This window comes from Orbicella franksi, chromosome 1 (genome assembly GCF_964199315.1).
Source record: "Orbicella franksi chromosome 1, jaOrbFran1.1, whole genome shotgun sequence".
Lineage (NCBI taxonomy): Eukaryota > Metazoa > Cnidaria > Anthozoa > Scleractinia > Merulinidae > Orbicella > Orbicella franksi.
Genome location: NC_138145.1, coordinates 44,176,386 through 44,192,371, shown reverse-complemented (window position 1 = coordinate 44,192,371; position 15,986 = coordinate 44,176,386). Strand labels below are relative to the sequence as shown.

The window sequence follows — 15,986 nt, the reverse complement described above, 5'->3', positions numbered from 1 at the left end:
AGTGCACTTTTGCTTGATTTCAAAATGGACTGTTGTAAGTTTGTTTGCTTGATGTTCAGTTCTGTTTGGCTGAAGTATCGAAATAACAGGGCCTCCTACTTTGTAGAATAACCCCTGTTGTCGGTATTTCGACGGTCAGTGATAGCCTAAAGTCTGGCTTTAGAAACTGCTTTAACTCCACGGTTTCCAGCATTGTTTGACCGGATAACCTAGACTAAACTCCGAAACAATTAATACTGTTCCACAGTTCGTAAAAGAGAAATTCTCTCGTTTGTAGTTTTAAAAGCGAAGAGAAGAACTGAAATCGGGACTTTTACTTCTTCTGCATGGAGTTCCGTTCTGTTGGTACTCAGCTTGTAAATCATAACAACTGGTGGCAAAAGATAAGGCGTCTCAAACCTCCTTGCCATTTGTCCAATCCTCAAAGACAGCGACATTATTAATTTTGGAAAGTTCACCTGCAAGAGGGTTTTCGCGTTTTTAAAAGAAAACTTAGAAAATTGCAAGTAGACTTCAGCATTCATTAATCAAAATGTTCATCTTCGTGCTAGCAAAGTTAAGAAAATCATCACTCATACAAATTGAAGAGTAAGTTCATGAATTTCTGTCTAAACGTGTATGGACTGGTGTTCAAAACGAATTGAACATTTAACAGAACACTTATTTTACGACCTTTACAACATTTTTTTTTTATCTTCATTGAACATTCAGCAAGATAGTTGTTAAGAGTTTGATTAATCCACTTCATGCAAATGAGAACTGCCCTTCCTTTTTCCGCCTTTACTTTAAGCTTCGCTCTCCGGTTGTAATTTGAAAACGATGAAGATAGATGTACAATTATAACCTCGCCATTTATCTCGGCCCTGTTGTTTACAAATCCTGTGTAATCTGCATCTTTATAAGATCTTCTTTACGTCCTCTAGGCTTTTATAATCCACAATGCAGATGAATAATGTTTTCTGAAAGGAGAGGGTTGTTTTATCTTTTGCTGTCTCTTCTAAGTTGACATCTTTAAAAGGATGTCAAATGGTACACGCCCAATTGCACGTTGTAAGAGTTGGTATACATGATTTCTGAATTATCTTATGAACGTTCTCGCAGTTTTCTGACAACAATGATGCTCGGGAAATTTGAGAAAGTAAGATTTATTACGTTTTCCATTTTTCGGATGTAATGTCATTACACTATTTCGCGTCAATTTTTTCGTTGAATATTAGGCAAGACCAAGAATTCTTTATCAAGCATTTGAGATTGGAAGGATTCATGTTATATCAACTGAATTCTACCTATAAAAACTCCACACATCCTTAAAAAGAAACTACTCTGGCTCTGCTTTCGAATATCTCATTACCTAGCTCGAGCAATTTGTGGTTTGTAACAAGAAAGTATAGTTAATGTACTGTACAACTTACGTTTAATGAATATTCAATGCCATCTGTTTTTAACATCAGTTACTCCATGCTCGTTTGATCTGGCTACTGCGAAAGAAAAACATTTTCGACGATCGAGAATACAACTCGGTGATTTTTTGCAATTTTAGTTTCACTTTTATTTAGAAAAGCAATTTTTTCGTATATTGTTACCAGTGTTACGTGCTGCACTTCGTGCGTGGCAAACAGGTTCGGGCACCGATTATCGCTCCAGGCATACTATTTAGCTTCTTTCATTCGATAACAATAACTTCAGTCGCAGGTTTTGTAAGACTGATAATGGCTGCTTTTAATAATCCCAGCCCTTTGCATCCTGCCGTTATTTGAAACGATATTTGTTATGAGGAATTCAGGAAATTATATTAATTGAAAACTACGAAAAAGGGTAGTGACTTCTCTCTCGCCGGTTTCCGCGTAGAAGCGTACCTGATTTACAGTTAAACCTTCAATATCTAGTTAAGAAGTATGACCGGCATGTCACTTTTAATCTTAAAATTTCCTTGAATGTTTTAACGTTGTGTTTCTTTTCATTTCTTTTTTTCTGCGCGCAGTTTTCTCCAGATTTCCCCGCTTTAATTCAAGTGTTTCCCTTCAGACTTTCTAATCATCGTGTTTGAATTTATCGTTATCCTGTCGTTGGTACTTACTTTACACCGGTGTGTATCTCCTTTAGTAAATCAACGAGAATATTTCAAACCTGCTCTCGGATTACTCGCACACTTTTTAACGACCTCCTAATGGACTACGTGATACGTGGGTGAAAATGCCATTTTTGTCACAATCGGCGTTACGTCTTTTGAAAAAAAAAAACATAACATTCTCATCGAGAGCACGCAAAGTTTTCGTACCAAAGCATAAAACATACAATGTTATTCCTGCGCGAAACGTGTCTCTAACAAAAGCAAGAGTTAAAGAAAAAACTCCATGAAGTCCTATTCTATACAGACCCATTCCCGATGGGGAAATAGTTGGCTTTGCAATTGCTTGAAAGTTGTTTGTCCTTGTGGTATTTACGTCTTGATCACACTACCCTTTCAGTTCCACGATGGAAATGTTAACTCTGGCTATCAGTTGCACATGGAAACAATTTTTTGTAGTTTATCATTTTCCCTATTTTTGCCACTCGTCTTCTTTATAATTTATTCATATTGTAAGGAGAAATGAGGTATTGGTCATTCTTGGAAATAAAATGGTAAACATGCAGTTCCCCTACAACAACAATAAAATATAAAAGTTGCGAACTTCAAAAATGGTGTAGCTACAGAATTAGCAGAGTGAAAGTTTCCTGAAAGACAAAGATACACAACTATTGTCGTCCAAATTAACAAGGAAAGAAAGGAAACACTATGCTATTTCGATTTTCATTTTCCAGTCCTGGTGATTGAGGTTTTTAATTTGTCTCCTGAATCTTTTATGAATCAATTAACTACTGCTGGCTCTGGGTGATATCATCCGTTTTAGAAGCCGCCCTCCTGTCGCCGATCTAAGTAATCCGATTGTTTTGTCTTCGATACTTCAAATTTGGTGACAAAGGCTTTGTGCTAATTTTTGTTCAGGCTCTATGGTGTTTCGAACAGTTAGAGAATCGCCTAACCTGGAGGCATTCTCTCAGTCAAAGAGTATTAAACTTCATTAATCTTATCATTGTTTTCACAGGTACACAACCCTAAACCTTTGTTGTTTTAACGCTTCTGGAAAAATTGTCATGAAACATTAAAACATGGGTATCGTGTTTTTTCGCTTCAATAAAACCGTTTAAATGATTTCTTTTATTTCCCTGTTACTTCAAAAGTGCCGAATGTCATACAAATACTTAATTGGATAAATTGTGATTTTGGTGGCACGATGCTAGCTGCGTCAGTAAGCGTATGAGATATCATAACATCAGACAAAGACAGCAACAGTACATCAGCGAAAGTTGCCTTTCAAACGATATCTAAACGTTATTTCAGTAATAAACCAGGCCAGCTTCGTCCACTTGCGACATCACCATTACTTAGAATTCTTTGTATTCTATATGTGACAGTTTCTCTGGAGTTTAAAAATGTCAAATTTGTATCATGTTGTACCAAATCACTGACGGGAAGCTTAATAATCACGGCGAGCAATGTACATATAACTATAAATGTACTTCAAAGAAGTAATACTAAAACAGTGACAAAAAACAACAAAGTTCAGTGTCATTGCATCAATGTAGAAAATGTATCTCGCTCTCAAATTAACTTAACGGAACATTTTGTAACAACGTGAGCTGCAGTTGTATTCTACAAAAGAATGCGTATCTTCAGTAAAGAGGACAATGGTGAGATTTTGGTCGGCTGTTTTCGACTTGGCGTCGCGTAGTCGCGGATTTCCTCTTTTTACATTTCCGCCTATTCTTTGTGTTATCGCGAAGAAAAAACTAATAAGTGTTTGGGTTATGTGTTTGGCTTAGATAACAGTCAACGATCCCCCTTAAACTCGCACATTAAGACAACAGCGGCAACAAATTTTATTAAATCTTTATCATGAACGTTTGTTGTTATGAAGAGAATGATACAAATAAAATTAATTAGACTTGCCTCGAATTTTTTCTAATAAAAAAGTGGAAAACAAATGAAATAGGTTTTTAATGCCATTTTCATCGAAATGAAACGACATTGAATTGGAAAAACAAAGCCCTTATTCTTACTAAAAGCCTGGCTGACTTCATTAAATGTTACGAAACGCCACAGGAAAACATCACAACCCATTTTATCATTTATCATGTCCTTTATTTTTCAATTTCTGGTCAACAGCTTCAATATTTGTCACACTTAAGCCGCATTTTGGAAGTTGTGAAACTACACTTGAAGCACTAAGGCGATTAATTGAGGCGTTTTTCGTCTTTTGGGACCAGCCTTTTTTGAAGTCTCTCTAAACTGCATCTGAATTTTGGAAATAAGACACGGGATGCTTTTGGCCAGTGTCGCCCAAAACTAAAACAGATATGAATTTTATATGTATCTCGATAAAATCTTCTCTGCCGAAAACCGTTGTCAAATGTAACCTCGAGCAAAGAATTGATTAGAAGGGAACTGTATGCTTCCCAGCGCCTGTAGCTGTTACTCACTTGTCCGTCTCACATGTAAACCACGCGGAGTGAACCTTTAACTGCTGGAAGCACAGATTGGACCCGTGAAGGTAGAGCGCCATAATTTGGGAACAAAACGCTGACAATGGCTTTATCATTATCTACCGCAATAATACTTGAAAAAAATACTGCTAAAAAGACTTCATAAACAGATTCTAAAAATACCTCGTACTACAAAATAAACAGTGCTACATGAAAGTTCTACTCCAGTAGCTTTCGCTTGATTGGTCAGAAACTTGGTCTCATCAACCTTGTAGAACATAAAGAATCCAGGGATTTTGATAAGAGAGGCTCGCTCAGCAACGTTCATTTGCATGGCTGTTAAAGACTGGTCATCTTCGGACTTGAAAGAAGTTACGATCACAGTATAAGAAACAATACCACGGGTAAGGAATTTACATGGTCACACATTATGTTTCATGCACAGTTTCCTTCACATTGTACAACCTAATGAACACGAAATTACATGCACCATGTATTCAGTCTTGACGAAATGGATCGCTAAAACATGTGCGAAAGTGGTGTTTATAGCGTGTATATGACACGTTACCTTTTTAAAATCCCATGATAAGCAACGGAATTCTCTTTACTTGCCACTTGTTTTCAGTCAAGACATTTCTTAGATGCCGGTAGTGAGATCTTTTGTTCTATTGAATTTGAGTTCAGAGAATTTAGAAGTTAATCAGTCACGTGGCTTTAAGTGAAAACGTAAACATAAACTTTGACTTCTTTTTGGCTTAAAATCCAGAAACTTTGACCTTGTAAGATATCAAATTGTAAATGTTCTTTATTCATTAAAGTTATATTCTTAACGAGTTGGCGTGACGGTGTTTGTAGATGCAATATTTTAAGAGGGAAAAAAAAAGCAAAAAATGACAAAAATGCTAAGGATTTGGTAACAGCACGACGTTCCAACACGCTGCTTAACTCGGATAAGGGCATAAACATGGTACGGGACAAATTTGTGTTATTTTTTTCTTCACCTTAAGCATTTTATTGACTAATATATGTTAGGCGTATTTCCATTGTTGTATACGCAACTGAATTTTGAATATAGTGCATGCGTTGCATATTGGTAGCACTGGTTCAGAAGTAACCAATTTGACACGGCTAAATCTACTCTGGGCATCAGAGCGAATCTCTTTAATATTAGACTTTGACATGGAGAAAACGATTAAGCACATACTGCTGCTCTTTTGGTCACATCACTGAGAAGAGATAAAATCGAGATATTAAATATCACAGAGTTTTGCGTAAAAGCCAAAACCAAGAAGAGAAAACAGTCTCTCCTCGATCCCTCGATCAGTTCTAGCTTACTCTGACAGTACGTGACACGACCCAACATTCCAGCGCAGTCTGAGAAAGTTTACAGAATTAACCACAGTGTTCTCTAGGTCTAATATAGGACAACTTGTGGTTCCAAATAAAACTCCTAATATTGCTCTTATGATGATATCGATTCTGCTCAGTTGTGGTTCTTTTTTCAACTCAGTATATGAGCTTCCCAGTATCATAGATGAGCGATCTTTTTTGGACAATTGTAATCATACGAAATGGGGGTAATGTATAATTTAGCATACCACGGCTTTACTTGTTGACGTCCAGATTCTGCGAGACAGTTCTTTGATTGCAACAGTGTAGTTTTACGCCATTATCTTATATTGATACCTCTATACATGTATAACAATGTCAAAGTTAAACGCTCAAGGAGGTCGCAATGTCTATTCTGTGATGTCGATTCCTTGGATTCAAAAAGTCTCTGTTTCTCAGCCACTGTTCTAAATTAGTTCTAAGAGCTATCGTCATGTTTAATGCTGACGTCAAAGAGTTTACCTCTTTTAAAGGCAAGTAATTCTCTTTTTTTCTTCAGTTAAATTCTTCAGTTTCATCTTCCCAGAGACTTTTTCAAAGAATAGTAACCGGTATATTGCAATTTTACTGAAGCGTTATTTCATTTTTCGCAACAATTCACGTCAAGTTTTAGTGAACACAGCTCCTAAAATTGTACCTCGGAATAGGACTTTCCACAAGAGCTTAACACAAGAGTTTCATAAAAAAATTACTCGAGCTGTTTACAAACTTGTACGATTTTTACTCTTAAGCTAACTCAACAGCAAGATTTAAGAACTACCAAAGAAGTGCGGGTTGGATATGCTCTGAGATCACAGATAATTAATGAGGAAGGTACCCCAAGTTAACTGTGTTATAGGTTCCACAGGCGCGAGTGAATAAAATGCATCTTCCAGCCTTGTTCGGAAAGGACATCCACCGCTTAAATTTTGCATGTTATTGTATACTATGTTGCACCAGCAAGATGTTAGCCAGAAATGGTTATGGCAAATCAAAGTGAAAACGAAGAGCTCGAAAATGATTCCTGGGGTAAACTATCTCACTCTTGTTCTGAATTCAGTTACAAATCAACTTTGCCTCAGGAAATGCAGGAAAAGAAAATGTAAATCCTACCGAAAGATTGAAGCTTGTCTGTTTGAATCCTTCGTTCACGTGCAGTGCCTCAATGAAAAGTTTCATTTGTCTGTTCCTTGACTTATTGTTTTGTCTACTAGAAAACATGATGGAAGCCATTTGCCACAAATTTTGCAACAAAAATCACAAATTATTTCTAGTAGAATACTTCTTTCAGCTCCAAGTTCATGCTATCAACGCTTAGTTACAAAATTCGGACGATAATTCCAAATACATGTAGGGTAATGATGGAGTATCGTGTCGTAACATGCCGATATGAAAACGTTCCATAAGCTATGACATTCTGTAAAGGGAAAAATCTACATTTTATACCATAGCGTAATGTAAAGGTTTAAATTCATTTGTTTCCAGAAGCATTATACACTGTGCAATACTATTCAGTGTGTAAGATTCCTGGTGCCACTTTATCTGTGATGGTCGACTTTTCTCTTTTTCTTGATACAAAGATAAGAATATTCCGTTATCAGTGCGTTCCATCCAAGCCATCAGTCTTTAAATTCAAAACAAAAATTGAAGATTTTTGAGTAAAGAATTTAGACACCGTGAAGCCCCTGAGGTCTCGTGATGTGTTCAGTACAGGTGATTCAGTACATTTTCTCAGTTTCCTTTAGACAAATTTAAAACACCGTAAAATAGCATTACAAGGGTGACCTCTCTGATAATCAAATACAAGTTCAAATCAACGGTGTGCGAAGATTTTTCGCTTGAACTCTCAGTATTCCAATGGTCGAAAACATTTCAGGGAGTGACTTGATTTTGAGGAGAGTGAAAAGAAGATCACGCACTTAGCCTAAGACAGAAAGTGTGTATGTACATACTTAAAGCAACTGATTTGCGCCCAACACAAAACTAGAAAAAAAACTTGAAATCTGGGTCATTTGTGATCAGTTATAAATTGATGTGCTAGACAAGAGGTAGACTTTTAGACGACTGATATTTGGGCACTTCTGGAGCCAGACTATATAACCACATCTTATCCCGGACCCTCTCGATGGCTTGCGATCTCATCGTAGCCTGTACAGAATCGCTCTCCTTTTCATTACATACAGTTGTGTACTTCAACAAATAAGAAATATTGACTGTAGGATGAAATGCTCATAGATGAGCAAGCACCTTAATTAATTTGAAATGCCTGTTTTGTTGTTGTTGACGATACTGTTGCCGTTTGCGCTTTTTTTGGTGCTGTTGACGAAACACATGGAAGTTTTTTTCTCTGTTCATTTCCAGTTGTCTCCCTCTATTTCATTGGCCAATATTTCATTGCTCGTGGCTGTTCGCTATTCTTCACAAACCGTAGCTTAATCAGCACTATCTTTGTTTGTTTTTTTGTTACCTAAGCAAACCGGTTGCTCAAGCTGTAAGATAAATGCCACATAACTCATAAATGAATTTTATAAATACTGAGGTTTGCCTCATCCATTTATCTGCTCAAGTTGTCAGAGTTGGATTGATGTGATTATGCAAACATGAAATTATTTTCGTTCCTTCCGTTTGACTTCCTTTTGCGTTATTAATACCAACCAGAAAGATAATTGGAACAGGCTTGTTCGATTCCAAGTACATCTTGCAGATACCACATTTATTTTACTCAAATGTGGTGTCTAGACCTGACCTTAATAACTATCTGTAGGTGGGATTTGCGGTCGATAGCTTGTCTTCGACACGTTGAATCAGTCGAAGGTACAATTTTTATTCGCTATCGCTGCCCTACAAAATTGTACATAAGTTCGTATTGCACCAGGGCTATTTTTAAATTAAACATCGAGGTCGTTCTCAAATATCACCATAAATAAGCATTTGGCCCGTCGGAAGTAAGATAAAGTTGATGAAGTCGATTTTTAAGAAAATGCATGCTACTTTCAAATCTTTCAAGTTAGCATTTTATTTTGGTTTTTGGAAGCATCAGTTGAAAACGCGATTTTATTTGAATAGTTTCCGGAAAACCTAGAACCGATTGCGTGTCTTTCTCAAACGGGTGTTGTGCTTTATACAAATTCATAATAGAAATATTTTACATTTGCATTACAGTTTTCTTGCACGGTTGTAAGATATGAGGGTGCAAGATCTTGAAGATCATGGTTTCAAACCATTTTCACTTTTTATCTTAAGGAAAAAAATGTAAACATTGACAACTTATATATCTATTGCGTTGTTCTACTCGTGTGACAGATCAATAGATTTTGTAAAGTTAGGCGATGAAACATTCATAAGAATTAAAAATATGTAGATAGATTTGGGTCTCTGGCTATTTCTTATCGTTGGCTATCAGATTAACTTGTATCTTTTCCTTTCTAACTTTGTTTTGTTACTTAATCCCTCCTTTCTTGTAGTTTGCTAAAAGCCCAAAGCCTCGACATTCACACTGAATCCAAGGATTAAACTCGACACGCATAAAGAATACTGATCTCAGAAGGTTTTTTGGTCTTAATACTCATTTTTAAAGCAGCCACTGAATTAACTTGGTGCCTAGAACACACGCAGCTTATATTTTACTTCACGCCGTGCCAATTATTTCTCAATCTTCGATGATTTGTAAATGTTACTAGCTGGTAAATAATCGTACATTATCGCATCTTCTTACTTGTAAAATAAAACCTCGTGTCTTAGAAAATAAACAGTGGTATTTTAGAAAGAACAGAGAGTGCTTTTCTTGATATAAAATAACAAACTTCGTTGACTTGTTACTTGAAGGAAATAGAGTGCAGAACGAAATATTTCCGTTGAGATAACCAAAATTCTTGAAAGAGATAATTCAACTACTAAAATGCTTCACAAGGTCCCCTTGAAACGAATAATCGTTCTCTATTTGCTTAGATTTAAATATACCATTTAGTATTTTAGAGTAACAAAAATATGTATTTTGTCTTGTGACCATACTATTCTTCTGATAAACTACACTTAAGGCACATAAAGATTTTAAATTTGTACAATGAATTTTATATACTTTTTCAGATATGATCTTTTAGGAAAGGTGAAAACGTCATGCTGTCGCTGCAATACAAAGTAATGTTTTACAATCAAATGGAGTTTGTTTTCACTTTAAATGCACACTCTTTAAAAAAGAAGCTTGATGATTACTATTGACTGCTAAGTGTATATATACTGAATGCAAATCTACTTTCGTTTGACTTCTTTTGTGCGAGAAAGACAAAAAGGACAGCGAAACGGAATAATTATAAAAACATGTCGTGGCCATAATGGAAGTTGTTTGTTTTTATCACTTCGAGGGCTGCCTAAAGCAAAAATTCCCACGGGGCATTTCATGTAAACATATTTTCTCAGTTCTTCGTTTTTTTTTTTTTGCTTTTTGTTTTTATTAATATTGTTATTTTTTTCCCAAAACCTCTCCAATTAATTTTATGAGATCGACTGACTTCACTAAAAATTGAACTGAATTGATTTTCTTGAATTTGCGTTTTTCTGGTCTCATTTTCACGAATTGTAAAATCTTCCCGACACTAATTGTATCCGTAAATGTTTTCTTCGTCCATTTGCTTTCTCCCAGCAGATGTTTCAGCCTTTGTGTTCCATTTCCTTCTTCAATATTAGGAATTAGGCACGGCAGAAAATAAAGCGAACGCGGAAATGATTTCCGGGACGATTTTTCCCGTATCAACCACGCGATGCCTTAATTTTCCACTTTGTAGAAATCCAGTATTGTCCACAAACGCCAGCAATCGCCTTTCGCCTTGATCACTTATTTTCCCGCCATTTTGACACGGCGATTGTTTTTCCTAATACCGCCAGCTGAGATACAACAAAGCCAAGGCAAATTAGCAAACATATCTGGAAGTCCTTTCGGAGGGAAACCTCGCTGAATGTCATTTTGCTGAAAATACATATGTTTTTCAGTTTTACTAAGGACGCCTTCTTAGTATGCTCGAAGATATCCGCACACATGAACGCTTTCTATCTGTTTCTTGAACAGACAGTAGACATGATTATATTTCACCGGCTAAAGAATCGAATCAAGGGTACATATTGGGATTTCAAGGGCGCTTTCGACAGTACAATTCAATACTAACACGTCTTCTTGATCTATCAATATAATTGTTGAAGTTTACACAGGCCTGTGTACATTTATTCACGACATGAAGCGGCTAGCTCTTCAACTGTGGTGTATTGCTTCTAATTGTCTTGAATTCTTGTCCCTTTCTTTATTTTACATCGCACATATCATACAACTATGATACAATCCCCTGCCTTTGAGGCGACGACAAAACTTGTACGCTCTCGTAACCGACAGGAAAACAATTGTTTATTCTTAAGCTTGATACATGGAGCCAGCAGATTCCGAAGATTGGCGGAAAATGTGGAAAAGGGAAAACGCCAGAATTGTCAGTCTTTTTGTTGATGGTAATTCCAATGTTCAACAAATAGAGCCAAGTGATTATATAAGCCTCTTTTAAATCGTACTAACCTTTGCATTAGGTAATTTACATGAAACAAATTCGTATCTCAGTTGCCCATTCTGGAAAAAAAAAAGGAAAAAAGAACACTGTCTGTGTGCTTGATAGATTTTAGGGTAGTTTTCGGATTGAAAATATTAAAAATTTCTTTTCATTTACCACTGTTTTTCTACGAATTAACATAACCAGTTAGTTACGTTAATCATTTGAGTTTATTTTAAAGTTTCCAAGATTATTCCAATTTCACAAGATTAGAAGCTATTGTTATTTAACTCCGCTAACAATCGACATTTTGAGTCCACTGATGGACCTGCAGCAACTCAACTTATCCGCCGCTACTAACAGAGCGTCGAAATTGTCCGTGTATTTTGCCTTACGTTGTTACGAAAAAGGATTTAATTTTAATTTTCGATTACGGCGTATTCTCTTCCGTCACGTTGGCAAGACATAATGGAGCCGTTGGCACCTGTTTTTATATTTTTTTGATTATATATATTTTTCGTATTGTAACAAAAAGGCACGTTTTGGGAACACTTAGCACCAAAGTCAATATTCATTGGAATAAATTTCTTTATCTTACATATTCGTTCTTAAAACCCTGATCAAATTTTAAAAGAAGTTCGAAACGGGACCATCGAATTTCAGATTTATTGGGTTGAGGCCATAAATTGAATTTCCCGGAAGCTCAGCCGGAACAATACTTGAGCAGAAATGTGACTCCCAGTAAAGAGATCATGTCCATCTTTGACCGCCACCTCGGTGGCGCCTCTGCTAAACATCAACAGACCAATGCCGGGCTTATTAGTTTCCGTTTCTATGCAAATGATCTGGTGTTAGGAAATATTTCAGCCAAGGCAACGAAAGACGTGTTGCAAAGACGGTGCGAAAAACAATCTTCGTAACGACCTTTTTTGTGAAGAGTTCACTCGTAATAAAAGCGCATCCGAGTTAAGCTCGAAATTATGTGTTACAGTTATTCGCTCGCAGACAGAATTCTACACTGAGTTTTAGAACTGATTTTGGTGAGGCGAGTTAAGATTTCAGCGAGTTCTTCAACTCTTCAATTCAGTTTTACCTCAGTTGGTTAACTGAAACCTTTCTTGTCGATAGTGTTAACCTTTTTTGTACGCTCTCCAAAAATGTTATCCTCAAGTAAGGCGAGTCGGAAATCCTATAAGCGCGACAGCTCGGCTTAGGGATGGTCAATCCAGCTTAGGATTAAACGCTCCATTAGACAAAGGAAATTACAGTCACTACCTCAAAGTAGGAGGTCTGGTGCCGAGGGGTCCGTAAATGAGGTGTTTGACAAGTGAATATGACAGATAATTAATATATGAATTAGTTGGGCTGGCTACAACAATGGCATGGAATCATGTGCAGACGATCAAGAGATATGTTTGACAACGGTGAATGGTTTTTTAAATCCCCGAGTTGAACTAAGAAAACAAAAGCTATTATTCCACGTTGTGTTGGGCACAAATGTTTTCAATGGGGACTTTGTTCTGCTATTCAAAGGGAAAATTTCTCGGGTAAATATTTTTCATTCCAATTTGTGTCAATATCATGACCTCTCTAGTTTTCAACATCGCGGCTTGTCTGGGTTTTTGTCGAGGGTGAGGGTTCCTTTCATCGAGCGATAGTGTGATACCGAGCCGGACACTATCTCACTATTTGGTGACCGCTGAGGCGGAGCTTCTAACTAGAACGTGCTAAATCTCGTTTGCTTCCTTTCACAAATTTCTGCTAATTATATCGAAGTGTTTGAGGTTCAATGAGAGCCAGCCCCAAATCCACCCTTTTGTTTTGATTCAAATTTGCTTGTTGTTGCGTCGCCATGCATAGAGAATTGAACAATGCTTTTCACATTGCCCTCTCTCGGCGGGCTCGGGTTTTGACGGCGCATAAACACTCTCTATATTTGAAAGGCGACTTCCATTCAGCAGCAACGCCAGCGAACCTGATTCAATTCAGCTCATGAAATTATCGTGTAGATTTATTTCACACGTACCCAGACAGATATCCACGCTCCTCTCAAGGCGAACACTAGTAGATATTGCTTTAGTAACTTTCCACGTGTGTGAATCAACGTGAAATACAAAAGTCAGCTGTCACTTGAGTCAACAACAGCTCCAAGGTATTTGCTAGCGACGGGCCAGAAATCTTGATTTCTAATCTCTTGCCGAAATCATCACTCGTGATCGGTAAGGCCAAGATCGCTACACCGTTCTGTGATTTCCAAGAGTACAAAAATTTCTCTGTGGTTAGTTTCTTAACGTACACCTGCGTTTATCGCTGTTTCAAATCTAAAAAAACGCGCAAAGTTTGACAAGTGATGAAAGGTGGGCGACCAATGACGAGTGTGGCATTCACAACTGGGTACCAATTTGTAAAATTGGTGGTTGAGCCTCCGGCCAATAAACTACCGGACGATGACAACGCGGATCACGTGGCATTGTACGAGCTGGATGCACCAATAGCGTAATCCCTCCAAAGAGATCGGAATTTTGAAGTATTCGGTTCGTCAGCTGGCAGTGTCGCTCAGTTAGTAATCCCATTTTGGTTGATATCACCGAGCGTGTCTTGTGTAGCTTCCTTGGGAATGAGCGAACAGGATCTTCAACGTATGTACTTAACTCGATGCGATTCCCCGCTCGTCAAAATAAACTTTGTCTCAGCGCGGTGGCTCTCTTGGACGCTCAGAAGTATTTCCTGTCACGCTTTAGACCAAGGAGCTCTTAAGTTTTGTTTTGTGTTTCTTTTGCAGAGAAGCGTCGAATATCCATGTGTGTCGGCTGCGGCTCTCAGATTCAAGACCAGTACATTCTCCGCGTAGCACCCGACCTGGAATGGCACGCCGGCTGCCTCAAATGCGCTGATTGCCACACGTATCTGGACGAAACTTGTACGTGTTTTGTGCGAGACGGAAAGACGTACTGCAAGCGTGATTATGTTAGGTAAGCCAGACCAATCTACTGCTGAGAAATCAGGATCGGAGACCAGCCAGGTGCGATCAAATCGCCATCAACGCTCACTGTGCCAGATTTGACCGCCGGCGTTTTCACCAGACCATGTTCTCTGGGATTACGTAGCTTATTACAAACACTGACGGCATATTATTCCGGCGAAGGAATCAATGTTGTTAATTAGGAAGACAGAGTAGTTGTTTGATGCTTATGACCGTATTGTCTTCACAAAGCCGACTTATAAGCTACTCGCTAGTTAGTTGCCCTGATTTCCCCCGCTGTGTACTGTCGTGCATAGTTATTTTGGATAGCGCTGTATATTCTGGGGATATCAGGGAAGCTAATTGTCAAGAAATTCACACGGTTACCGGGCGGCTGGAGTTCAGGAAATTTAGTTCACACAAGTTATATTCTGACTCCGCCTCTTTCTTATTGTGGGCAAGCGAGGCGGGAAAGTTTGCCAACTCGACAAGCAGGAGGCTAAAAGTACAATTTAAACTTGTGGTTTTCTTAGATTTCGTTTTCGATCGCAAGTTTGCAATCCGTGCAGGTTTCTTCCGCTGGGATATCTTCAGGATTAGGCCTAATAACGAGTAGGAACATTTTAAAAACGCATACTGACGGGTCACTTCGGATACGAATGAAACCGAAACAGATATATTTGCGAAAGTCGTTCTTGCGAAGCGCATTATTTGCTTTCCTGCTATTGAACAATCTTTCTTCTTTCCTCCTCTTCAGGTTATTTGGCACAAAGTGCGCCAAGTGTTCTCGGTCGGTGACCAAAAACGATTTCGTGATGAGGGCGAAGAATCAAATCTATCATATAGACTGTTTTCGCTGCATCGCCTGCAGTAGGCAACTTGTCCCAGGCGACGAGTTTGCGCTGCGGGAGGACGGGTTATTTTGCAAGGAGGACAACGAAATTGTGGAGAAAGCGACTGCTACAGCTCAAGCGGCACATGCTCGAGGTGGACAAAGATCCTCGTCTCAATCATCAGGTACGTCGGTCTGTTTCTGCTCCCAGTTACTGCTTCGATGCGGTAGGTCTTGTCAGTGAATATATCAGAATCTAATCAAATTGGGGTTGATAACACTATTAGCGACTCGGATTGACTCTGCACGTATCCAGGGTAAATTTTCAACTGCTCGAATTCGGGTTGACTTAGGAGAGCTTAGCATTTCTTAGCGTACGTGTTTATTGGTGTTATGGCGCTTAATTTAAGCCTGGTTTGTAGTTGGGCAACTTAGCTCTCGGCGATCTTGCCGCGCGCTGTCACAGGTCAAACCCTGGATACACGGGAGAATATTATAACCTGCTCAGTCATCGCTAGTAGTTTAATTCAGAATTGAATGTTTGTTGGTAATATCTTCGCTTCCCAATTATAAGGTTCAACACGCACAAGTACTTCTGACATTTATTTCCGATCATAGAGTTTCCGTGATCGCAAATTGGATGACCCATACGCAGCTTTATACTGTTAAAATACTGCTTAGTCAACTCAGCGAGCCAAACGATTTCGTTGAAGCTGTAACAGTTGTATTGCAACTGCCGATACTTATCTTAATACTTTCCCTAAAGTACAAACAT

General features: G+C 38.1%; 2 protein-coding genes across 5 annotated transcripts in view; one reads left to right on the top strand and one right to left on the bottom strand.

Moving 5' to 3' along the window:
• The window catches only part of LOC145460533 (uncharacterized), a 63,118-nt gene that overhangs the window by 31,191 nt on the left and 15,941 nt on the right, over positions 1-15,986 (bottom strand). The window lies entirely within an intron of this gene.
• The window catches only part of LOC145463436 (insulin gene enhancer protein ISL-1-like), a 54,101-nt gene that overhangs the window by 26,529 nt on the left and 11,586 nt on the right, over positions 1-15,986 (top strand). For 3 of the 4 annotated variants that reach the window (XM_081447200.1, XM_081447208.1, XM_081447192.1), the window contains exons 3-4: positions 14,200-14,389; positions 15,137-15,396. In XM_081447200.1, the coding sequence (XP_081303326.1) occupies positions 14,200-14,389; positions 15,137-15,396 (450 nt within the window). Of the gene's footprint in view, positions 1-2; positions 14,057-14,199; positions 14,390-15,136; positions 15,397-15,986 lie in introns of those variants that run through there. The other variant, XM_081447213.1, reaches the window with a different exon arrangement.